The sequence below is a fragment of the Mirounga leonina genome, unplaced genomic scaffold (assembly GCF_011800145.1).
Source record: "Mirounga leonina isolate KUSES-001 unplaced genomic scaffold, KU_Mleo_1.0 Mir_364, whole genome shotgun sequence".
Taxonomy (NCBI): Eukaryota; Metazoa; Chordata; class Mammalia; order Carnivora; family Phocidae; genus Mirounga; species Mirounga leonina.
In genome coordinates this window covers 65,443-90,925 of record NW_023270708.1, presented here as the reverse complement: position 1 = coordinate 90,925, position 25,483 = coordinate 65,443, and the positions used below count along the sequence as shown (strand labels likewise).

General features: G+C 56.3%; 1 protein-coding gene across 1 annotated transcript in view; it reads right to left on the bottom strand.

Moving 5' to 3' along the window:
- The window catches only part of WNT3 (Wnt family member 3), a 44,186-nt gene extending 24,035 nt beyond the window's left edge, over nt 1-20,151 (bottom strand). The window contains exon 1 of the mRNA XM_035030371.1: nt 20,072-20,151. Coding sequence (XP_034886262.1) covers nt 20,072-20,151 — 80 coding nt within the window. The remainder of the gene's footprint in view (nt 1-20,071) is intronic.
- Nucleotides 20,152-25,483: the final 5,332 nt, after the last annotated feature.

The window sequence follows — 25,483 nt, the reverse complement described above, 5'->3', positions numbered from 1 at the left end:
GCGCCCCCAAACCCACCAGGCCGCAGTGCTGCCGCCGGTTCCTTGCGCTCACTCCCTCTGGGCTTTCTGCTCAAGGGCTCCTTGCCGCAGGCGTCAGCCTGGGCTTTGCAAACATCTACTCAGCACCTGTTAAGAGCTGTATTCCGGGGGCCACCACAGACCTCTGCAGGACCCGTTAAACGTTCCAGCGCTCAGAGGGGTGGGTCACTGCTTCTCAACCCTGGCTGCGTGTCAGACGGCCCCAGGGGGTGCTGACAGCGGCTGGTGCCTGGGCCCCACCGCCGGAGAAACAGATTGAACAGGTCCGGGTGCCCCCGCTTCTCTGTGCCATCCCATGCGAACGGGAAGAGGCAGGGTGCAGACTGTCCTAGGTCACGGACAAGGCTCAGAGCCCGCCCAGGGTGGTGATGGGAGGGGGTGCTCCCCTCCCTCCCTGCTATCCGTCCTCAGGGGCCCCACCTCTTGCTCCCAGAATTAGTCCATTCTTTCCAGCCACTGGTGTTGCCTGCCTTCCTCTAGTGAAAGGAGCCCTCCCTCAAGCTCCCTCTCCTGCGCTCTCAGCAAATCTCCTCTTCACAGCGAGGGGAGCAAACCTTATTGACCCAGCAGCAGCACCTCAGTCAAAAGTGTTTGGGCGTGCCCGGCCACTGACACACATACACTCGGGTCTAAACCACTGGCCGGCCGGCCACCACGCTCGGGTTTTCTGTGCCTTACAAAACACACGCTAACGTACGCTGCGAAAAGACAAGATACGAAGTCTACTTCAAGAGAAATCACTTCCCCCTACAGCCTAATGCTTTATCTGGTGACCCCCTTCCAAGCTTTCGGTCCCCCCTGTCCTCTGGTGTTTCCTGCTCTCACTTCCCCTTCTTCCTGATGCTCAACTTACTTTTCTCAGCCTTGCCGGGGTGTGAATGGTGTGAGCCAGCCGAACCTCCTCTGCAGAGCTGCAGGACGCGAACAAACACTCCTGGGGTTCGAGGTCCTAAGGCCTTCTCCCGGCGGGGGTCCATGCCTTCCTTGGTTCATGCCCACAGCTATATAGTCTAGGACTTCGAGTTCCCCACTCATCTCTCCCTGGAAATGCTTTTTCTCCACGAGTCCATGGGTAGAGGGCTCACTCCCCTCCTCTGGGTCTGTCCTCACCTCCTGCTGCGTCACCTCTGCTCACTGCCTACACCCTGCCATCCCCCCAGACCACGCGTATCCCCACGCAAGTGCCGGCGCCACGGGAAATTTCGGTATTCTCAGTCTGCTGCTCTAGTCACATTCGTGACAAAAGTAGGAATTTCTTCCAGGAAGAAACACGCGCAAGGCAGAAAAGATAAAATCACACATCACACTCACACACATACACACACACACTCACACACACATAGCAAACATGTAAAGTAAAAAAAATGTCTCTACAAATAGGATGTGTGCGTGTAATGTGCCTTCGGCATGCGTGGAAAATGTCAAAGCATCATTTCATCAGAAATGAAATAAATGAAATAAAGGGGAATGCCTTATCCCGGTGTATACCCAATGGTAGAAAGAGAATGCAGGGTGTATTTATTGGGGTCGAGAGTGCCTAATGAGGTCATGAGGAAATAATTTCCTGAATTCTGTAGGTAAGGTAGTGAGGCAACCAAATTTACCCGGGCGCTCCGCGTGGTGATGAGGATGAATAATGACAGTTCACGTTTATGGAGCCCAGCTCGTGCCAGGAGCCACGGAAAAACATGTTACGTGGAATATATCTTTTCATTTGCCAAAGAACTCTCTGAGGTTATAATTATCCCCCTTTGACAGGTGACAAACATGAGTTCAGAGAGGCTGAGCACGCTTGTCTGGGGTCGCACCACTAGGAAATGGTGCCACCAAGATGCCTAATAAAGCAGTGAAGGGGAGACATTTCTTGGGACGGAGTCTGCAGGGAGCTGGAAGAGGAGGGGAAGGAAAGACTCAGGTTGAGCCGGCCACTCAGGCTGCTCTCGGGATTTACAGGGCTGTAAACTCAAACGCAGGGGCCCCTGCCTATTGATCTTTTTTCTTTTGAATGTTGTCATGGATCTTCCACACTCGAGGTCTACTTGTCTGTATCCCGGAAAGGGCTAGACTGACACTCAAAGCACCCCCCGTGGGGAGGAGACCTCTGTCTGAGGACTGGAGGGATGTGTGTGGGAGACGGGACATGTGAATTCAGGACCTCTCCCAGGAGGCATCCGAGAGGGCTCAGGGTAGATGATACACGTTCCAGCACCTTCCGGTTTGCAAAGCATTTTCCCCACACAAGCAACTTGGTTAATTCTCTCAAGAGTCCCGAGAGAAACACATGGTCTCCACTCGACAAATAAAGAAGCTGAGCCTCAGTCAGACAGGGGACCAGTAAGTGAAGGTGGGTTTGACCAAATGTTGTGTTGTTGCTAGTCTGCTACTCTTGTCTAGATCCCACCCTCTGGTGACAACAAGATCATTCGAGCAGAATGCATTTATTTGGCACCCACTGTGTGCTCTACACTCAACTGGGCACAGGACACCATCACGGCCCTTAATCCAGAGGAGGGTATAACCTAATGAGTAGGCCACATGCACAAGAGCAGAGGACGTGAGGGAGGAGACCAGCGGCTTATAAATCGTTCTGGTGGAGATGGGGGACCAAGTGAAGGAGAGGACATGGGGTGGGATTGGGGGACAGGTAATCCCCAGGACTTCAGAGAGGTATGCTCTGAGGTGGATTTTTATGCCCTGAGAGAGAAGGATGAGGAAGGGTACTTTTGGGACATTGGTGTGACTCAAAAACGCCAAAACCCAAGGAGCAAAGAGGGAAGGAGGCAGGGCCTGAGGTCCCAGCTGATGAGTTTAGATCCTGTAGGCAGTGAAGTGGGGACCAGGGCTGTTCCCCCTGAAAGAAGCGTGTCAGAGCTGGAAGGAATGTTGGGGGGTCCATCTGGCACAAAACAGAGGCCCAGAGGCAGTAAGACCCAGTGTTCACACCCTCTGGCTCTGTAGCCCAAGTTTGGGAGTTCAGTTGGGATCCCATGGGGCTGAGGAGCCAAAGAACTCAACCAACCATGGTAGGGGGTTCTTCCACGTCTTCACAGAATTCTGGTTCTCCTCTGTTCACAGAACACACTGTGCCACCACGGAGAAGAGAAAAATCCAAATTTAACACCTTACCCGATTCTCAACACTCGTCAAGCTTTTGATAGACCAATCAGTCCATAGATTCCTGGGAATTCCCTCGTCCTTCCAGGCTGGAAAGTTCGCAGGCCCACTTCTCTCAGTCTCTCTGCCAGCCTTGCCGACTGCTCCCACTCATGGGTGCCTTTGCCTCGTGATATTTGATGGGAAATCTCTCTATTTACCTCAACCCCATCCCTCTGAGCCGCCATTTTGGTCCTTGTGGCCTCTCCTCAGGTCCTGAGAGAGTAGCTGCTCCCCTGCCTGGAATGCAGCCCCCCAACCTTCTCTTCTCCAAGACAAACAGCCTGTGGCGTGTGCATCTTAAACCTCCTACAGTCACGTCCCCAAATTAGCCCTTCCCCCAAGACCCCCACATCTCTCTTCTGTGGTACGGCCAGACCAGGGACGGTGCTGGAATAAAGCCCTGGCACTGTGGAGAAAAGAGGACAGTCAACCCCCTGACTCCTGGGGTCCTCCTCTTAAGTGAAGAAGAATGGAGTCAGCCTACAGGGCCTGAGAAGGCCAGCTGGCGCTTGCGGAAAGGGATTCCAGCATGTTCACCTCAGAAAGTCCGGGATGGCCCCCCCAAGCCTGATGCCCTCTTATAACCATCTGTCTTTCACCTGGATAACCTGCCCAGATAAAAGCGACCACAGATGTCCCGCCTGCAAACATTTCCTGGGCACACACAAGGCCCGGGGCACAGTGCCATGGGGCGGTGATACCAAGCCGACTTCCAGGCTCTCTCTGCCCGTTCTGCAGCGTTACTGATTCACAGGTGATTTTTCTCCTGTGCTTTTGCAAAGTCCTGCCTCAATAGCTTTGTGTTCCTGGCTCTACCACGGAGGTGATGGCAACCCCCGGGCCTCTCCAAGAACTCATTCTCACCCACTTATACTCTGTCTTGTCTACACCGTGCACTTAAAATCCCCCCATGCGGTGCCATGGATTGCCATCTTTGGGGGAAGGACAGAGGATAAAGAAGCTGATCAGGTGCTCAGTGGGGTCACTGTAGGTGAGGAGGGAGAGGAGCTGCCCAGTCTCCGGGTCCGTTTGGGAGGACTCCACTTTCTGATTAGAAAACTGTAACTGTCCGCTCCTTCAAAGAGACTGGAGGGAGGAGTTGTTGAGCCAATGTGGGTAAATCGGTCTCATGACCGTCCCCGGTACAAGGACTGGTGGTCCCTCCTGTTATGAGTACCAGCAGCGGCCAACCCATTCCCCGTGCCAGGCATGTCTCATGCGCTTCCCACATATTATTAACTCACTGAGTCCCCTAACAACCTTGTAAGGAAGGTACTATGATCATCACTCCCATTTGGATAGGGAGACTGAAGGCGCGGAGATTACCCGGGGAGTTACAGACACATCTACTCTGGCTCCAGAGCCTGCAGGCTTAACCACAGTGTTCTAGATCCCTCGGGAAGGAGTCAGAGGAGAGACGCCATTCAGGAACCAGGGACTGTGTACCCACTTATGGGAATATGGAGAGGTGAGCGTGACGTGGTCCCTGCAAGACAAATGCCTAAGAAGAAAACCACTGGCGCCTAATGTGGGACAGTGATTCATTCCACTGTGGAGAGGGTCTGACGCAGCCCCAGGGTACGATGGCCAGGCCGTTTTCGACTGCTTCCCAGGAGAGGGGATCTAGCTGGATGACCAACCGAATGACTGATTTCCATTCATTCATTCATCCATGAAAGTGTGCATTCATTCCATTCAAGCCCTACTGCTACGAGGTACTCGGGGCTGAACTAGTTCACAAAGGATGATTTTTAAAAGTCAGAGGAGGGGGCGCCTGGCTGGCTCAGTCGGAAGAACGTGCGACGCGTAATCTTGGGGCCGTGAGTTTGAGCCCCATGTAGGGTGTAGAGATTACTAAAATAAATAAATAAAAAACTTTAAAATGAGGGGCACCTGGGTGTCTCAGTCGTTAAGCATCTGCCTTCGGCTCGGGTCATGATCCCAGGGTCCTGGGATCGAGCCCCGCCTCGGGCTCCCTGCTCAGCAGGAAGCCTGCTTCTCCCTCTCCCACTCCCCCTGCTTGTGTTCCCTCTCTTGCTGCATCTCTCTCTCTGTCAAATAAATAAATAAAATCTAAAAAAAACCAAAAAGCCTTTAAAATGAAATAAAAAATCAAAAGTCAGAGGAATCACAGCCTGACTGCTGAGAATAAGACCACAAGGACACACTGACCTATGAATGGAGCAGGAGAATCCTCTAGATCACATTTTCCAAATAGGTAATGGCTGTTACTGGGGGAGAAAGGGCTGCCAAGTTAAATACTCTGGGAACACAGACCAAACAAACGAAGACCAGGGTCATCCCTGCAGTGCTACTGTTGCTAACATGCTAATGAATGTTAATATGCTAACGAGCACCATAAACACCAAGAGGCTGGAAGTAGCAGGTGGCACTTCTCAAACTTGATTGACCCCAGAAGCCCAACTCAGCAGGATTATTTGGGACTGGTGTAAGAAGCGCATCCACCCATGTACCAAGTCCTGCTCTGGCCCCAGTGCGCGCAGGAGAGCCAGGAGCAACGCAGGTAGGCTGGGAAAGTGCCCAGCAAGATGACAGTTCCGAGCTGGATTTTGAAAACTCCCGGGAAGGTTATGGCCAGGTGAAGGAGCAATGGGAAAGAGTTTTCCAGTCGGGGAAGGGATCCTAAGACCCCTTTATCTTCATAGTAAAAGCCCGAGGAAGTGAGGAGTCTCCCTGGGGGGTGGGGAGGGAGGGTGGGCAAGGCCAAACTTGTGAGGACAGAGATTCCAGCAGGACATGGCTGCCCCATCTGGTTTCCCAGGCGTGCGGAGGAGCTCACAGCTTTTCTTTCAGAAGGAAGGAACCCCAGCATTTGGATCAAGATTTAGGAGAAAGAGTCACCTTCTGGTCTTCCCTGATGTGGCACCTGGGAGATGTTACTGCTGTCACTCAGGCAGGAGAGGGCCGGGGGGACATGGACCCCTGGTCTGGGGTGGGGGGGCTGCTGGGGTGGGACTCCCTGGGAGGAGTGGCATTGTTTCTGGAAAGTGGGCAGGGGTTCACAGCCCAGGAGGGTGCATCTGAAGAGCAGAAAGGAGGAGAGGTGGTGCAGAGGGAGAGGTGAGGCAGAGAAGAAAAGGCTTCATCAGTCAGTTTGCCCCTGTCACCAAATGCCAGTGATGCCCTCTGTCCCTTAGGCGAAGAATGTGAGGAGTGTGAAGGACTGAAAGCCAAAGTCGGGGATTTCCACCAGACACCCCAGCCATGGGCCATATGTTCTTCCAAATGCATGTCTTATGTGTCGACATGAACACCTGGGTCCTTGCCCTGCCTCCACTTCGCCCGGCACTGGGACCTTAAAAACAGCCCCATCTCTGCAAATGAAGACCACAGATCCCATTTTGTAGCTGCCAGATTGAGAAAGATGAAGTCAGTTGATTCCAAGTGTCACTGAAGGTGTAGAGCAGAGATGAGAGTGGAAATGGGCACAACCTAACTTTGAAAAGCTCGGGGTCAGCTCGCAAAGGGGAACATTCGCACACCCTGCAATAGGCACACCCAGGAGCTCCTGTCCCCCGTTTGCACCCTGAGACACTGGTACATCGGCAGGAGCAGGAGTTGGCAAGTGTGGTACATTCGCTCGATGGGCTATTACACAGCTGTGAAAGTAGAAGAGCTCCAGTAAGACCCAACAACATAGCTTGAAATTTAGACACATAATGTAGAGCAAAGACCGCATTCAGCGTAACACCATTTTTATAATGGTTAAAAATAAGCAAAATGAAATTTATATTGTCTAGGCATTCTTAGCTGGGAAAACTTTATTTTATTTTATTTAGATTTATTTATTTGAGAGAGAGAGAGAGAGACTGAAAGGGCGAGCGTCTAAGCCATTAACTAGGGCCCTATTAAACCTACACAGACCAGTCCTTGGAACCCCAGTAAAAACAGACAGCTTCCACATTTGATTTATCCTTCCCTTCCCAAGAGCTGGAGGCCTTTGTGAGTATTTGGGCTGAACAGGACACCAGGACACAAGGTCAGGCCAGAGTCCACATTGCATTGGGTCCACTGAGTCTCAGACTTCTACCACGTGCCCATCACCCACTTCTTTCTTCAAACAGGTTAATTAGTTGGGACCAAACAACATAAAGCATATGGTTTTCCCTGACTGTGGCCTCTTCTGTTTTGGAAGGAATTCAGATCTTTTTTTTTTTTTTTTTTTTTGCGAGAGAGAGAATGAGAGAGAGCACGAGAGGGAGGAGGGTCAGGGGGAGAAGCAGACTCCCTGCTGAGCAGGGAGCCCGATGTGGGACTCGATCCCGGGACTCCAGGATCATGACCTGAGCCGAAAGCAGTCGCTTAACCAACTGAGCCACCCAGGCGCCCGGAATTCAGATCTTTTTGTTGTACAAATCCTGGCCTGGGATAGTTTTATAACCCTTGCTACATTGGAATGACCTTCAGAACATCCTTGACTTATTCAGTATTCACCTTTAACTCAGTTCCTGTGTGTTGTTTCATTTCATCCTCAAGGGACGCCTGGGTGCCTCAATCGGATAAACCTCTGTTCAGGTCACGATCCCAGGGTCCTGGGCTCAAGCCCCACATCGGGCTCCCTATTCAGCAGGGAGTCTGCTTCTCCCTCTCCCTCTGCTCCTCCCCCCTGCTTGTGCTCTCTCTCTCAAATAAATAAATAAAATATTAAAAAAAAAACTGCCCTGAGATCAGAATTTTTACCCCCATTTTTCAGATGAACAAACTGAGATTCAGATATTTTTAAGAAACTACCCAAAGTCCCAGAGCTATTAAGTAGCACATTTGAGATTCACCCCACGACAGATTTGACCCGTCTTTCTGGAACACTAGGCTGCCCTTCAGCACAGAGACTTAGAAACTCAGAGCTGGACCCTCTGAGGCATCACACAGTGAGGGAAAACCCTGTCCCAGAGAGTGGGAACTAGCTGAGCCTGGATGTGTGGTTCCTCGGGAAGGAGCCTTGTTCATCAGCCAACCCATCACCACAATTACCAGTTGTAATCTCTCACTGGAGAGATAAGGCCATCTAAGGGCAATCCTGCTCTCAAAGGGCTCTCTAGTTGGGAAGGCTGGACAGATGCACATGAAGAGCTAACTAAGAATCCAAGAAGATACGTGACAAGTGCCCGCAGCTCTTCCCGGGAGGACCTCACGGAGGCTCTAAGCATCCGGCTGGGGCTGAAGGCCTGAGCTTGTGACTGGCAGGTGACTCTCAGCAGTGTCCCTTCATCCCATGACTCGTCTTAGAGGCCCCTCTGTGTGCCCCCCACTATGCTTGGAGACGTGGATACAAAGCTGACCGGGGGCTGGTCCTGCCCGCAGGGGGCTCCCGGTCTAGTCCATGAACGCGCTCCCAGTGGAAGGGGCTGAGCTGGGGCCGGTGCCCAGGGAAGGCTACACAGAGAACATGTTGCCCGAACTGGGCTTCGAAGACCACACGCAAGTTCATAGGGGTCATTCCAAGGGAAGGCAAGCGCAAGCACAGAGGTCTGGAGATAGGAGGTAGTCGAAGAACAACACAGACCATAAACCAAGATTAAGGACAGCAACATGTGTGGACACCAGAGCCTATAAGAAGTCTCACATGTGTTATGTCCTTTACTCCCTTAGAGTGGCCCTTGTCTTACAGAGAAAACGGAGACTTGGAGAGTTCAGGTCATCCAGATACTAAAGGCAGAACCATCTAGAGTCCAGGACTGCTGTTCCCCAAGCCCCCGCTCTTCCCCATGCAGGGAAAAGTAGGTCCTGGGGAGGAGGTGGGAGTGGGCCACAAGCTAGGGTGGGGAGTTGGGGCAGGGCTGGGCCGCGCAGGGCATCACAGGCCACGCCGGGGAGGAGGGAACCGCAGAGCTGCCCCGCTGCATGTCTTCTAATCAGGCCATTTAAAAACGACAAATCCCGGGCGCCTGGGTGGCTCAGTTGGTTAAGCGACTGCCTTCGGCTCAGGTCATGATCCTGGAGTCCCTGGATCGAGTCCCTCATCGGGCTCCCTGCTCGGCAGGGAGCCTGCTTTGCCCTCTGACCCTATCCCCTCTCATGTGTTCTCTCTCATTCTCTCTCTCTCAAATAAATAAATAAAATCTTTAAAAAAAATAAAAAATAAAAACGACAAATCCCACCACACAGGGAGGAACTTGGAGGCCGAGGATGGGTAAGACAATGTTCCAGCCTAACAAGCAGGGACTTGAAGGTGCGAGGTGACCCCAGCCCGTGAAGGAGCTAGAAGTGTTGCCCACGCAGAAGGCAGGTAACCTGCTGAGGGAGAAATGTAAGCGGCAAAGTTGGAGAAAGCAAGCCTTCTTCCAGATTCTGTGCCGGTGTGGCCCTGGGGGAGCCCCGTTACCTGCCCAAGTGCTGGGGCCCGGCTGGGGCGTTCACAGGGCCTGGGTGAGAGGACAAGCAGAGGCTCATTTACCACTGCCCGAGGCGTAAAGGTTTCCGGTCAGGGTAACAAACTTAAATAGGGTATGTCCCAGTCAACTCAGGGAGCTATATACTTTGACCTTACGTACTTTCTTATATGTAGACTTCAATAATAAATTAAAAAGTCATTCTCTCATCCTTGCTCGCCACCTGAGAGGCTGGGTTCTCCACAGAGTTTTATGCTAGAAAAGTGATATCAGAGTGTGGGGCGGGGGCGCCTGGCTGGCTCAGTGGGAAGAGCATACAACTCTTGATCTCAGGGTTGTGAGTTCAAGCCCCACGTTGGGTGTAGGCTTGCTCCCTGGTTATTATTACTTAAATAAATAACTTTTTAAAAAAGAAAGAACAGGGGCGCCTGGGTGGCTCAGTCATTAAGCGTCTGCCTTCGGCTCAGGTTGTGATCCTGGGGTCCTGGGATCGAGTCCCGCATCGGGCTCCCTGCTCGGCGGGAAGCCTGCTTCTCCCTCTCCCACTCCCCCTGCTTGTGTTCCCTCTCTTGCTGTCTTTCTCTGTGTCAAATAAATAAATAAAAATATTTAAAAAAGAAAGAAAGAACAGTGACGGGAGAGCCAGCCCCCAGCCTGCCATCGGCCCACCCCTGTTCCATCCCACACTGGGCACCCCAGTGAAACCTCCAGGCTCCATCCACAACCCCTGCAAATGGCCTCCCCTGACTACCTCTTGGGCCCTGGGACACCCACACCGGCAGCATGGCCCGCCCTGGCAGGATAAAACCCAGACAGAGGTCTGCACAGCCCAGAAGCAGGCTCACGGCCATTTGGGCAAGACACTCTAGGGGCTTGAGGACCCAGAGCATAGGCTGAGGGCTGGGGAGTGTGCACTCTGGGTGGGAACAACCGCTGGGACCCTGGCCCCAAAGCCCTGAAGCCTTAAGACCGCAGAGTGGAGCCCTCTAAGTGGAAGGGTCTGACGGGACCCCTGCTCCCTGGTCTCAAGGCAGTTCTGTGGGTCACGGCACTTGCAAAAGGACCTAGAGAAGCTGGAGAGAGAGATCATCAGAAGAGGGAGAGCGAGGTGGTTAAAGGAGTGCAGGAGACTGGGTCATCAGGGGAGCATGGTTCTGGAGAAGGGAAGACTCAGGGAGAAATGTACCCCTGAACTGGAGATGAACTGGAAATCCACAGTGAAGCTCATGTCCCCAGGAGGACAAACCAGAGAGTCTGGGCTGGGACTGAGTCAGGAAAGACTGCAGTCAGACCTGAGAAGGAACTTCCTGGCCGGCAGTTTGTGCTGTGTGGCGGCCACTCCTGGGCTGGCCAACTGTGCAGCCTTGGGCAAGGCAGCGGCTCTCTTGGGGCCTCAGTTTCGTCATCCGTGGAATGGGGATAACAGGAGTATCTTCATCCTGAGGTCGTTGGGTCGGGGAGGGGGCACGAGTTAAAGTGTGTGCTGTGTTTCCTCAGCACATACACGATGAAGTATCAGCTGGCCATGGCCTGTCTCCCCCACTCGCTTCCCAGCTCCTTACTTAGCCTCTGGCAGCCTCGATTTTCTCGCGGACAAAACAGGGATGAAGGTGCCGGACTCATGGGGCTGCTTTAGCTGCAAGGACGGTGCTGGACAGGAGGCAGGATGCTTGGTCACACGCACTGTCACAAGCCCCTATTTGCATTCCCAATGGCCCTGCAAGGAGAGATTGGTTTGTCTTGCTGGCCCGGCTGGCTCTGGCAGATAAGCGGGACTCTGTGCCCAGGGGCAGATTTCACACAAGGGCCCTCCGAAGAGACTGGGTGCTTGGTCCTATTGCTCCCAGCCCCCTGACCACCCCCAACACACATCTACAGGTGCACACGTGCACACGCACACACACACGCGCGCGCGCATGCACGCACACACCCAGTCCTCCCTGGTTTTCCAACCTAGCTTGAGTGAATGGTCTGCCAGTTTGCAAGTGCGTGTATAGGCAGTTAGGATTTTCTGATGACCACAGGCCTCAGAAAAGCCCCTTCCAGCTCCCGGCCCTTCACCCTTACCCCACCTCACCTCCACCCACACTGCCTTCCCTGTGTGTCCCTCCTTAGAAATCCTGCTCTGTGCCTGGCTGTGCGCTGTGAACATGGGCATGTCCTGTGGCCGCTTGGCCTCGACGTCTGCCCCTCCCTTGGGTGCTCCCCACTGAGCCTCATGACGCCGCTATCAGCCCATTCCTTCCTCCTCTGCTGAAAAGACCAACTCCTCAAGCTCAGAGGCTCAGAGAGTCCTGCTGGGTCCATGCTCAGCACCCTCTGACCAGGGACCGACCCCTACTCCTCTTTTCTGGTAGGACCAGCAACGACGCTAACTTCTCTGGAAAGAACACGACGCTTCTCAACGGGCCTCACCAAGATGATTGCTTCTGAGGCTCTGGACAGTCCTGCAGCTGAGCAGGGCAAGTGACAGCATCATCATCACCCACGTTGCAGATGAGAACACCGAGGCCTGGGACGTGGTGAGACTCATCCAGGACCTCACAGCTGTTTGAGGACAAAGCTTTGTGCTCGGCACTCCCCACCCTGCCCCGAGGTCAGCTCTCACCAACCGCCCCCCTCCACCAAGCAGCTAGTCCAAATCACTGGGTGACCAGAAGCCAGGATTGAAATCTCAGAGCTGGAAGTCCAAGGCCAGCCGCTTGCCCGAGTCCCCTTTTATTGAGGTCCCAAACAGTGAAGGGACTTGCCTAATGTCACACCCCAAGTAGGGGCAGAGCCAGGGCTCAGGGCCCCTAACTCACTGGCCAGAAACCTCCCGCTGCCCCACACTGCCCCCTCTTGCGTCCCAGCGCACCTCTGCGTCTCCATCCTTCCCCTGGATGTATGGGTGTGCTTGACGTTTCTGGAATTCACTCCACACACATAATGAGGCCATTTTGAGAAGGCCCGCCTCAGGGGGAACCAGAGAACTGTCTAGTGTCCCCATCCTGACCCCTGCCAACCCCTCCCGGCTGTACACGCCAAGCTGCAAACAGATAAATATACTCTTTTGGCCTAGGCTACCCTCCCCCTTGCCCCCCACACACCTTTCTAGCCTCCAGAACTAGTGGCGGGGTTTTGGGTTTCAAAGCCACGAGGAGACTACATGGGAACCAAGCAGCAGCCGAGAGATGTCAGGTTGCCACATGGGTCAGCGTTCACAGAGGGGACCCAGATGTCACCACAGCAAATAACTGAACAGAGTGCGGTTGCTTGTCAACAGTGCAGAAGAGATTTTGTAGCTTAAGCAGGTGAATTGAGGGGACTCCCTGAGACATTGGTTTAACCTGAGGATAGGAAATTCTTCTCCCTCTGATACAAGCCTGCCCTTTCCCCTGGAGAACCCTCTGGATCTAAGGCAGCGCTTGCGCCCACAACACACAGGCTATCTGGCACTAAAGAACTGGGTTTCAGCCTCCGAGCACAGAACCTGGTCCCTAGTCCCCAGCCCGTGGCCCACTGAGAACCAAACATAAAAGGAACATACTTGAAGGAAGGATCCAGAAGCAGCGGTAGGATAGGACACTGAAGGGAAAGTGTGGAGTTGCCACCTCCAGGAAGATTCTAGAAACCCTTTTCCCTGGGTGGGTTATGGATTCACCTTGCCCAGAAGCAGGGAAGAGAGGAACCGATCCTCCTCCCCAGGCGGTCCTGTTTCCCAGCCCCCTTTGTAGGCCAGACTCCCCCGGAGGAGTCCCAGGAGATGCAACTCTGGCCTCTTCCCTTTTTCTCCACCTCCTCCAGCCCCCGAAGCTCTTCCTGCGCTCCTGGCCTAGCCTCTCATTGAGGAGAGGGAATTCCTTCTTCTGGCAGCAGGAGAAAGAGGGACCGTGCTCGGAGTGTGGGCAGTGATGGGGACAGGCCTGGAGGGGGAGGGGGTAAAAGTCGATCCCCTGCTGCCGCACTACTCATACCTCCCCCCCAAGAATGTAATTAAGCAGCAGGCCTCTGCCAGGAGCCAAGCTTTCTGCCTTCCGTCTATAAATCACCTTCTGAATCATCTCTCGGCTCCTGGAGGAGCAACTTCTGTGCTCGGGCTGGTCCAGGCGGCCCCAGGGCCACTCCCCCTCTGCGCCTGCCTCCCCCCACCCCTCCCCAGCCCAGCCCCAGGTGACTCCAGGTCCCAGCTGGAAATGGCAGTGGCCGCAAGAGCCTCACAAACTGTGGGGTGGGAGGAGGGCTCGGGGAGGCGCCAGTGCCCTCTCTCCCTACCCTTCCTGGGCAAGCAGAGAGCTGAGGGTAGGTTTACCTGGCCTAATTCCGTCGAGTTAAGAATAAAGCTAGTCAGGGCACCTGACTGGCTCAGTAGGAAGAGCGAGCGTTGGACTCTTGATCTTGGGATTGTGAGTTCGAGCCCCATGTTGGGTGTAGCAATTACTTAAAAAAATAAATAAATAAACCTAAAAAAAAGAATAAAGCTACAGGCTCATGGTCACCAGTGCCAAGGATAAGGGGGCAAGCTGACCTCAGAAGATAAGAAAGCAGGGCCAGGTGAGGCCAACCCGGGAGGGCTTCTTGGAAGAGGCAAGTTTTTCTTTTTTTTTTTTTTTTAAAGATTTTATTTATTTATTTGACAGAAATACAGGGAGAGAGGGAACACAAGCAGGGGGAGCGGGAGAGGGAAAAGCAGGCTCCCCGCTGAGCAGGGAGCCTGATGCGGGACTTGATCCCAGGACCCTGGGATCATGACCTGAGCCGAAGGCAGATGCTTGACGACTGAGCCACCCAGGTGCCCCAAGAGGCAAGTTTTGATCTAGGACTTAAAGGGGTCAAAATAGCTTGCAGACAGGAGGTGTGAGTAACTAACATTCACCTAGTAGTTTCTGTAAGCCGGGCATTGTTCTAAGAGCTTTATATGCCCATGGTTCATTGAACCTTCTCTACAACCCTATGAGGCAGAAGCGATCACTATTCTCATTTTAGAAATGGGGAAACTGAGGTTCAGGGAGGTTAACTTGCCCTAGGTTATCCAGGTAGTACGTGAAAGAGCCAGATGTGAATGTGAGCCGGGATGCTGGTTTGGGGGGCAGTGTGGTCCGGGGTGCACGCAGGCTGGCCTGGCAGCAGTGGGCAGCCAGCTCTGGGGCTGAGGGCAGGTGGGGCTGTGGAAGTCAGAGGCTAGGCTGCCTGAGCCAGGCCCTGAACGTCTGAGTGGGCCGGGGAGGGGGGGGTGTGGGGAGGGCAGGGGGGAGAGTGGCACCAGGGCCGCCCCTTCGCAGCACTGTATCAGTCCCTGTCATAGCCCTGGGAACCCCCAGGGGGTAGAAGGGATCCCTCAGGGGAGTCAAGGAAAAGGAAACCCAGAGGGAGGCAGGGACTTGAAGCAGAGAGAAGACAAGGAACTCATCCTAGGTCGCACAACCTGTGGGCGGTGAACCCAGAACTCAGACCCGAGTCTCCCCACTCCACTCTAACCACTTCCTGGCACTCACGGGAACATAACGTATAGACAGAACATCCTTGGCCCTAACCTTTAAGGGAGGGGTGAGACATAGCTCCTCTCCCAAGCAGGGACAGAGGTAGAGAATGTCTTTCCCTCCCTGGTGGCTTTAGAAGGATTCTACGGCTCCCAGCAGGGTGGGTGGAAAAGGCTAGAAGACCAGGTCCTACTCCACTCCTGAGCTCACCACAGTCTGAGGCCAGGAAGATCTTCCTTTTCCCCCACTCTCCCCAGAAAAGTCAGTTAGCTCCATCCTCCTCTGAGAAAACTCACCTCTCCTGCCCTGACCCCAAGCTCCTTGTCTCCCACACAGACCTATTCAAAGTCTAGAGAAAACCCTAAGGTCATAGCTCCCTTCCCCTACTTTGTGTCCAGATCACCTTCTCAACTGCCCACACTGTCGTCTCAATCTTTGGTCTGTCCAAGTCCCATTCAGGTCTTTTTAACATTCAGTTCTGTAGTGAGGTGGCTTAGAGATGCTCGCTTGGCTGAGTCTACTCTTTGGGGATTTCCACCTAGCCCCCTCCCCATCTGCCTCAGTTTCTCCACCGTCATCAGTTACTGAGCATGCACCCAGATAGCAGAGTATGGGGGCTGCTGGGGGCTGGCTGGGTTTGTCACTGGGAAAGCTGTGGGGAGAGAGAGTGTCCACTAAAGAACTTGGCACCTGACTCTTTTGACTCACCCCCACTCCCAGAAGGTCTTCCTACTAGGCAGCTGTCTCAGTCCCAGGGCCCTCAAGATTCCTGGGGTGTGAGTGATGCTCAGAGCCCAGACTCCACCCATCGCTCACCTCTTGGCCCCAGAGCTGTTGGAAAAATGCTCTGAGATTCGGGGAGAACTTTCCCTGACTGCTACCCCTTCCCCCGTGCCTTTTCCCCTATGCTAAAGCAGGTTCTTGCAAGAAAATAACTCAGCTCCAGGCTCCTGGTAGTATTATAACATTTGACCTGTTTTTGTTTTTGTTTTAAACAAAATGTGGTCCCATCATAAGAATACAAACAGATCCGCCACCAAATTTGCTTCCCTTAGACAGCAAGCCCCACCCACAGTGGGGGTGGGGTGGGCAAGAGGGTTGTTAACTCACTTCCAAGAGACCTGGATTAATTTCCACCACCACCCCCCCAAAATCCCCCCAGGGAAAGGCCTGCCCTGGAAGGGAGACCACCCGGTTCAAGCCTGGCCATCCGATCTGCCCATCTGTCTGTCTGTCTGTCTGTCTGTGGGATCAACAGCCTCCAGCCAGCTCAGCTCCTCGCCAGCCCCAGCCCCAGCCCCAGCCAGCTGTAATTCCTGCCTGTTACAAGTGTTAACACCTGGCCTGGGGCCTTCCTCCCCCGCAGTCTCCAGGTGCCTCCTTGGGCCCAGCCCACTGACCCCCACGGGGTTTGACTGAACATGTTCACAAGCCTCTGAAAGGCGGGTGGAGGTGGGAGCGAGTGGGGGAGGCAGCACGACATCTGACAGAGAGGGAAACTGAGGCAGGGCTTGGGGCAGCCGCTGGAGTGGGGGAATGGGTCCCAGGTGGTGGAGAGAGAACTCAGGTGTCTTATTTCCCAGCTCACTGCCCTTGACTTCTGCAGAACCCTTTCACCCAAGCTGTGAGGCAGGACAGGCTGGTGAATCTCCAGCGTTAAGAGGAAGCAGAGCCCCAAGTGGGTGGGTCACACAGAGGCAGGGTGGGCTCCCGACCCCCAGCGTAGGCCCCTTCCATCAGGGCCTCTGTCTCTGGAATGTAGCAGGCCCTACGATGGGCCCTAATAAGGGAGTTCTTTTTTCCCCCAAGAAGGAGAAGAAAGACAAGTTCCTCCAGCAGGCGCTAACTGGGACTGACGAGAATTATAGAAATCAGTGTGGCTGTCACGGCTTCCTGTCCCCACTCTACCCCTACCTGGCTGGGAAGGCCTGGAGCCCATCTCTTCCTTCCCTGAGCCTCCATCTGAGGCCCTGATGGCTCTACTTTCTGGGCTGCCTTCTCTCGGGGCTGGGGCCCGAGCAGCGCTGGCCCCTGGGGGTTTAAGGGGCCTTTCTTGAGAGGTGGCAGGGACAGCAATCCCAGCTAAACCATTCCCCCTGTAAATCCCTCCTGGGGAATGCGTGAGCTGGGTGGGCTAAAGAGAGCAGGTTGTGCTGGGCTCCAATGCTGAAAGAGCTGGAATCTGCCCAACTGCCCTCGAGGCAGAGTGGGAACAGGAATCCGAGGCCTGTCCACTCTACCATCCCCGTCCCAGGCCCAGCCCCAGCTCTACGAAGGTGCCTTCCCTTCCACCCCAGCTCCAAGACCAAAGACAAACGGCCTAAGAGGGGAGGGATGCTGGCCGCTGTCCTCAGGCAGACAGGATGAGCTCATGCCAAGAAGGGCTCTCTCCCCTGCCCCGACACTGCCCAGCCCGGGACCCTAGGTCAGCCGGGCCCTTCGCAACTTCCTTGTTAGACCTTTGTCTCCTGCCGGACTGCCCCTCCAGGACCACGGACACCCACCCAGCACCCAAGCTCAGGATGTCACTCACACCCGTAAGTCATAGGTCTGCAAACATATCCACAACCCTGGGCCCCACCAGTCACTGGCACTTGAGGACAGGGTCCCAGGCGGACCCAGACACAGCCTCACGCTCCTACTTACAAGCACAATCAGGTCATTGCCATGAGCACCGATATCCATGCACAAAGACAGCTGTGGGGCTTTCCCCTGACACCGTCACGAAGGCATGCGTGCACACGCATGCACACACACGCGCGCGCGCGCACTCACACACACCATTCGCATGCCCGGTCATGAACAGTCATGCATAGTGTCACAAGCATACACAGGGGCTGACCTTTACGTGGGCATAGACGCTTCTAGACTTCCTCTGTCTCACACACACATACACACACATCCCAGCACCAGCCACTTGCTGACACTGTGTATAGGGACGCAGCACACCCTGTCACAGCCACGGATCCCCCATCTCACGTGAGTTTACATCCATGGTGGCCCCGGTGCGGGCACGGACTCTTCCACATGCAGAAACACACTCGTGTACAGTTGACACCTCTTATGATCATAGACCTAGAACACACACACACACACACACACCCCTCTCCTCGGCTCAGACAAAGCAGCATCCCTGTCTCCCCCCGCCCCCCGCCAGCCCCCAAACAAGCCATGTGTCCAGCATTGGGCACATCGATGTCCTGGCCTTCCAGGTTTTTCCAACATCTTGCTATCTAGATGCTCCCCAACACACCATTACACACCAGACTCTCCCCCCCCACAACCCTTCCCCACAGACACTGCCTCCCGCCCTGGGAAGTGCCCTCCTCCAGTTACTAGGGTAGGGGACCTGGCCCCTTCCTCACCCCTGCAGCCTGTGGCGCTCCAAGCCTTCTCTCCATACCCTCCCCCACCAGTCCCCGTGAAGGTAAAGAACAGCATGGCCTTGGCCCAGGGATGGAAAGAGGGTCAGAAAGGGCTGGAAAGGCAGCGGTCTTCCCCCAACAGGCAGAGCCCCCGACCTGGAATCCCTGTCTGCCCCAGCCACCCCTTGGACTTCTTTATGTACCGGAGGCCCCAGGCCAGCCCAAAGCCGCGGGAAGGATGGGCTGGGCAGAAGAAAGACTTTCCCTTGGATGTATGTCCTGGGAGCAACTCTCAGCACCCTCTGCACACAGACCCTTGGCCATGCCTTGCTCCTGCCACCCTCCTGGCCCCCAAACAACTGGAGGCAGACTCAGGGTGTGGCCCCGGAACCATGCTGGCTCTGCTCCCCCTAGCTTGGCCTGGGGAGGGGGTGGCGAGTCAGGGAAAGGGGGACGCACAGGGGGCACCGCGCCCTGGTGGCCTTCCTCTCTGACTTTCAGCTCAGGGGCCACAGGCCCTCTTCTTACTCACGGATCCCAAATTCTTCCTTCTCACCTCCCACCCCCCGGGCCGAGGCTCTCCTACGTCCAGGAGGGTAAGATTCTTTAATTAAAGTTTTCCGGAATGCAGGGGGCTGGAGACTGAGGACAGGCGGGGTATAATTTAGAGAACTGGTTTCAGTGTGTCTTTCCCCTCTGGCCTCTGGGACCTGCCGGGGGGCGGTGGGGCTGCTTGGAAAACAAGGGGACTCCCTGGAACTGGGGCTCCCAAAGGGCTGTTTATTCCTCTGTCAGTCCCCCCCCCATACACGCACACCCCCCCAAACACCGCGCCTGGTTTCCCAGCCTTATTTACTAAAAATGTCTTTTGTATCCGCATTTCTCGGGGACAGAATTCTCCTTTCCCTCTCTCCCTTTCTCCTCGGTCCTCGGTTTTCCAAAAGGAACGAATTTGACATGGAGAATTGGGTTTTTGGTCAAAGAACAAACCCACCCCCTCCCAAACAACTACATTTTCAAAGAGCCCCCCTTTTGCCAGGATGGACAAACAAGAAATGAATAAAATCTGAATTCAATGGCATCTCGGATCAGCAAATACCATATTCACTTCTGAGGCTCAAGATTAATCTAGAGCAGAGTGGGGAGAATCTGATGAAATCCACCCACCCCCCGCCCGCTCCCCTGCCCCAGGGGTCCCTGAAGCCATTGGGGTCTAAAATATGAAGGCAAAAGGGGGTTATTGTGGGGGAAATCTCTTGATGGAGGCGCCGGCGGAGATGGGGGTGGCAATGAAGAAACAAGATGATTTTGCCCATGAAGACCCCAAAATGGAGAAGAGGAGTGGCTGGGCCCCAGGGACAGCTCTGGATTTCCAGAAACCCAACTGCAAGCAAATGGAGGGTCTTCGGGGCCCCCAGATGGGGACGGGTGGAGGGTGAGGATTTAAGAATCAGAGACCATCGGAGCCGGGAAAAGTCCTCCAGCCTCTGCAGCGAGTAGCAGGGAAAATGGTGATTATCAGAAAAGCCAGGAGTTGGATTCTGAAGGCGACACCAGCAGAAAATCCAGGAGGGGTGGGCGAGTGGGGGGCTGGAGGGAGGCAAGGAGAAAGGAGCTGCAGCCCACCCCCAGCCGGCGCCCCCCACCTCCCCGGGACTCGGCGGAGAAATCGGGCCGCGGGCAGACAAGAGGCGAGTCTTACCACCAAATTGGGTAGCCGGCGAGGACCCTGGTGCCACAGAGCAGGAGGCCGAGGAGCAGCCCGAGCAGGTGGGGCTCCATTAGAAGCGGCGCCGAGGAGGAAGTTTGCCCGCGACCATGAAGAGGGGGAGCGACGCCCCCAATAGTTGGAACAAAGTCCACTTGAGATTGGAAATGACTTTCGGGCTTGTCAGAAGCGCACCTCCACCCGCAGCCGCCCCCCTCCCGAGCCCAGCGCGGAGCAGCCGGGTTTGAGGATGTCAGCGAGCAGCCAATCAGCGCCCGCGGCCTAAGGTAAGAGATGAGTCTGTAGTTCAGCCTGTCAATCACGCGCCCCTCCCGCCCGGCCCACGAGTCGGGCTCCGGGAAGGGCATCGCCCAGCAAACTTGGGCAAAGCCCGCGCCCCGGACACAGTGGGAACTTGGGGGGGGGGGTGGCACGCTGGACCCTCTGCTGGCCCGGGACCGCTGCGGCGCCCCCCCCCCCGCCCCCCGCCAGCCAGGTTGAAGAAGCTGGGGCTTTGACGGGGGCGTTCACGTGGTGCCGGGTTGGCGTGGGCATTGATGGGTGGCTCCTTGTCTCTCGGGGGACCGTGACCCCTTTGGACTTGGGCGCGTGAGAAATCGAGAGTAGAAAGCACACGGATGTTTCCAGAAGCCTCGCTCGGGCAGGACAGGATCCGAGGGTCTCGGAGGGGGGTTGGGAAATACAACCCCTCCCAGCCTCCAGCCTCCGGAGCCGGCGAGCCTGCCGGCCACTCGACCCCGGCGGCGGGAGGTCGCTTCCCGGGTGTCCGAGAGGCGCGCAGAAGGGTCCGCTGAGGCTCGAAGGTCTGGCTGCGGGCGGCGCCGGGGGACGGAGCTGAGTGTCATTTGAGTCTTTTGTCAGGGATCAGATCGGTATCGGGACCTCCTGCTGCCTTTGCATTTCCTGCAACTGACACCAGCGGCCAGTTGCATTTCCTGCTCGCGGAGCCAGGTCACTTTCTCCTCCACGAGGGGTTCAGGCCCGGCCTCCAGCTCGGGTCAGAAGCAGTGCCCGCAGTCCCATTTGGATCTTATGGATGAACCGTTTGGGGCCAGTGAAACGCAGCAGCCCCAGCAGGGCGCAGCTGGGGTCCTTGCAAGACTGTGCTGCCCGCCAGGGCACCCTCCCCCCCAACTCTCTGCCTGAGCTCCCACCTGGGGTTCAGTGATAACGGGTCCTTTCCCTGGGTGGAAGCCAAATGTATCCAACACCCCCACCCCCCACCATAGGAGAAAAGTCCCACCACAGCCCCCTGGGGTCTTTCTGTCCTCTCCCTCTCCAGACTCCAGAGAATTAGGTCTCAGCCCTGAGTGGTGCTGGGATGGAGGCCATTCTTGGGGGACTTGCCCCCTGTCACCTGGGCGACCTGCTTCCCAAGGCCACCCACGGCCCCAGAGGCACCCGGGACCCTGGAGCAGCCCTGGGCCAGGGGTGAAGAAAGCAAGGCCAGTGATGGGGGGCAAGGGCCACTGCTCAGGGGATGGCGGCAGAAGGAGCAGCAAAGAAGTGGCCCCCAAGTCCCTCAGAGGCCTGGAATGGCAGGCCACCTCTCTACCAGGTGGGGGGCATGGCCGGAGGAAGTCCAGGCCAGGGGCCAGACACTCCTGGCCTTTGATCTGGGCCACCCGTGCCCACAGCTCGAACCTGCTGCCCCTGCCCATCCTGAGAGCCCTCTCCCTACACCGCTGCTGTGGGCGCGGGGAGCTCGGGGAACTGGCCCCGGGGCACCAAGGGTCGGGAGAGCCGCCTGGGCTTGTCATGGCTCCTGCCGCGTTCCTAGCCGGGTGCTCCGCTGGAGGGGTGGGGTGGGGTGGGGGGAGAGATGAAAGAGAGGAGGGAAGGGGGGAACAGGGAGAAACAGAGTGAAGAAAGGAGAGAGAGAGAGAAACTGAGAGACATCGATACAGAGAGAAGAGGGCGGGAGACTAGCAGGGGGAGCTGGAGGAGAGAGAAGGGGAAGGGGGAAGGAGGGAGGCTGAGAGGGGCAGGATGAGCAAGACGGAAAAAAGCCCCAACCTGCCCAAGAACAACGACTGGGATGGAGGCTGCAGAAATGAGGATTCTTTAGAGAGGCTCCCGTGATGGGCTAATTCTGGGGTGCCTTGTTTCTGATTCACCTGGAAAGAGGGTCACAGTGGGTTTGCCATAATCATTGCCTGTGGCACTCCGGGGTCCCAGCACTAGGGGTAGAGAGCCCTCCATACACCCCACACGGCCTGCTAGGTCCTCCCCTGTGTTCTGTCCTGCCCAACGGGGACTCTCCCCTGGTTTTCTGATCAGAGGTGCCTGCTGGATCTCACCTTCTGCCTGGCAGTTTGGGAGGCTCCAGAGCCCATAATTGTCATTCTGAGAGCTGAGCAAGTCTACCTGCCATGGCCACCAGGACACCATCGTGGATTCAGTGTGGCCAGGAGGCAGGAGCTGGACTAGATGACCTCTTGGGGTCATTTATGGGCCCTCAGAGTCCATAGGTGCCAGCCCCGGGGGGTGGGGGCAAAAGATCCCAGAGGCTGTGGGTGGGCTGAGCGTTGGCTGAGACATGCCCAGCCAGTAGCCCTGGGCAGCCTAGGCAAGACTGGTCATTCTCTGCAGGGCCATTTGTACCCAATGCCTCCTCCAGGCAGCCTGGGAGCACCCACAGACCCAGGTCAGGAGCTTGAGGCAGGCAAGGGAAGAGGGGCCAGGAAACAAGTGGGTGGGAGGAGGGAATCGCGGACTTCTGCGGACAGCACAGCCTGGGGAAGTAAAGGAGGGGAGGCCTGGCGGGGAGGTGTGGGAACCCACTAGCTGCCCTGCATGGCGCCCTGGAGAATGGAAGCGGGTGTGGGCATTTCCCCCCACTTGAAATCTCCCCAGAGGAGGGGATTCCTGAGCCCTTTCCCCTCCCCTGCCAGGTGTCCTTCCTTCAACACAGGCTTAATTTCCTTCCTCCCACCCTCCCAGCGCTGCCGGTGGAACACAGAAACGGTCCCTACCCGGGAGGGGGACGACGCCCCCGCGCCACGTGTCACGAACGGAAACACCGCCTCTCTAATAGGCACCCTGAACCTCGGGGTGGGTTGCAGTCAATGAGGGAAAGGGTTAAATTCACTCCAAGGTCAGCCGGGGTGGCTGAGGTGGCGGCGTCGGTGCGGTGGACCCCGAGGCCTCCGCCCTGAATGGGAGGGTGGCCTCTAGAAAGAGGGCCAAGAAAGCGGGGAGGGCCGCGGGGGGGGGGTGGTTTGCCGGGGGTTGAGGTTTGGCACGTGGGAAGCCCTTGGTGTTGTGTGTGTGAGTATCGGGGAGCTGGGCGCTGCCGGGTGACGGCCCGGCCCCACCCCACCCCCACCTCTCTCGCTGCCCCGAGGTTCCTTTTGATGTGCGCTCCCCCGGAGCACGCCGTCGGCAGCTGTGTATTCCGCGCCGCTCGCCCGGCCCGCCTGCGGAGCACCGCCTAGACAAAGACGACAGCGGCCAGGCCCCAGCCCGCCCGCAGGGGGCTACCCGTCTGTCGCCGGGAGGGAGGAGGAAATCTCCGATCGAGCGCCGTGCTATTCATTTTTGCTTGGAACGTGCCCGAAAGCTGCTCGGGGCCCAGAAACCTGGCGCCCAGACCGGCCTGGGGAGGGTGAAAAGAGAGGGGAATGCTGCAGGGGTGGGGAAGCAGCAGGTGTCCCCGTCCAGAGGGCCTAAGAGAACAAGGGGAGCGGCACGAGGGGGCGCGTGGGGACCCCACGGTCTCTCACCGGAGAGAGGGGCTTTTAACTTTCTCCTAAGAGCTATAGGAGCCTCAGAACGGTTCAAGCGAGCTCCTTGGGAGCCACTAGAAGGCTGGACAACCAGAGAGGACAGCCTGGAAGCAGGCCGGCCATAGACTGGGTGGTGGGCCCAAGAATTCACTGAACAAGATTTCTTTAAACTGCCCAGCGCAGAGGTTGCGTCCTGGCAGTGCCAGAAGCCTGCCCCGCGTAAGCACCATAGGGGAGCCACAAATGTCGATGGAACGCACCAAGGCGCCCAGCCAGAGCCGGCCACCCCTCGGTCGTCCGGCCCTGGCGCGCCCCCTGGCGGCGGTGCTGATAAAAAGGCAGGAAGTCGGCTGGCGAGGAAGGGGGCCCCATGCGGCCCCGCACCCGCACCCGCAGCCCGCGGGGCCCGGAGCCCGAGACTTTGTTGGTGAGCAGCCCGGATCTTTGGGGATCCAGGTTAAGTAGGCGTCCTCGTGAGCGAATGCCCTTAATCTACTTCGCAATCCCTGAGCTTAGCTGAGGATAAGGTGTGCGTGGCTTCGGGCTCCCTCTCCTCCCCACCCAGGTGGCTCCCTTGGGAGGGCGGGCCGGCCCCAGATGCAGGACGCGGGCGGGCTGAGGTGATGTGAGGTGTCCTGGGCACCGCCTGGCGGGGAACCCTGCGGCTGCCTCCGCTTTGTGTCGAGATATGCGAGGCTGCAAACGGCAGAGTGATGTCACCGAGTCCTTCCCAGGCTGGCCCACCCGCACCCCGAGATCACAGGTGCCACCTGTGGGAACGTGAGGGCTTTTCCCTGCCGCAGGAATTCCTCTGGTGCTGGTCATCTCCGGTTCCCCAAGGGCATTTTGGAAAGCGATTTGGGGCCAGAGTCCTTGGGAAGGGGAGGGAGCAACAGGAAGAATGAAGGGCACCCCTGGCCAGCTGCTGGTTATCACGGAGCCTCCCCTATTCTGTGGGAGGTGGAGATAATTCTATCTCATTGGGAGCTGTCAGCGTTAAATGAGAAACGTGCTGACAGAATGCCAGACCGCGGCCGCAATAATAAATATTGGGTTTCTTTCTTGGGTCGCTCCTTGTTCCCCAGTCAGCTTCAGCTAAGCAGTCCCCCCTCGGGCGCCCAAGAGCTTCCTCCAGAAGGGTTTATCCAGGAAAAACTTGTCTGATGTTCCAACTTAAACCTACCCTCAAAATCTCCTTTCCAGAAAGATCCCCTTACCACTAGCTGCTCCCCGACGCTTGGCCTCCTCTTCCACTTTATTTTCCTGCACAGCCCTTAACACGGACCTTACGTTACATATACTGTATGTCAAATGTGTCTCTTCAGTGGCTCCCTTAGTGTCTATTGCCTACTCTAAAATCAAAGCTCTGGGACTACCTAAAGCCCCAATGCCCAGAGTAGGGCCTGGCACATGGGAGGCCCCATATAAACATTGTTGGTGACTGGCTGAGAGAGGGAGGGAGGGGGGAGGCAGGGGCTGAGGCCTCAGATGGGAGGACCCCTCTCTCATGTCTGGGTTCCTCATAGCCCTTCAGGGTCCCCATGGTGAATAGACCTTGGCCCTTAGAGCTCGCTCCCTCTACCCCAGCCCCCTGGCTCTGTCCTGCCACTCCTGCTTCCCTTTCAGAGGACAGTGGCACTGCCCCAGGTGGGGTGAG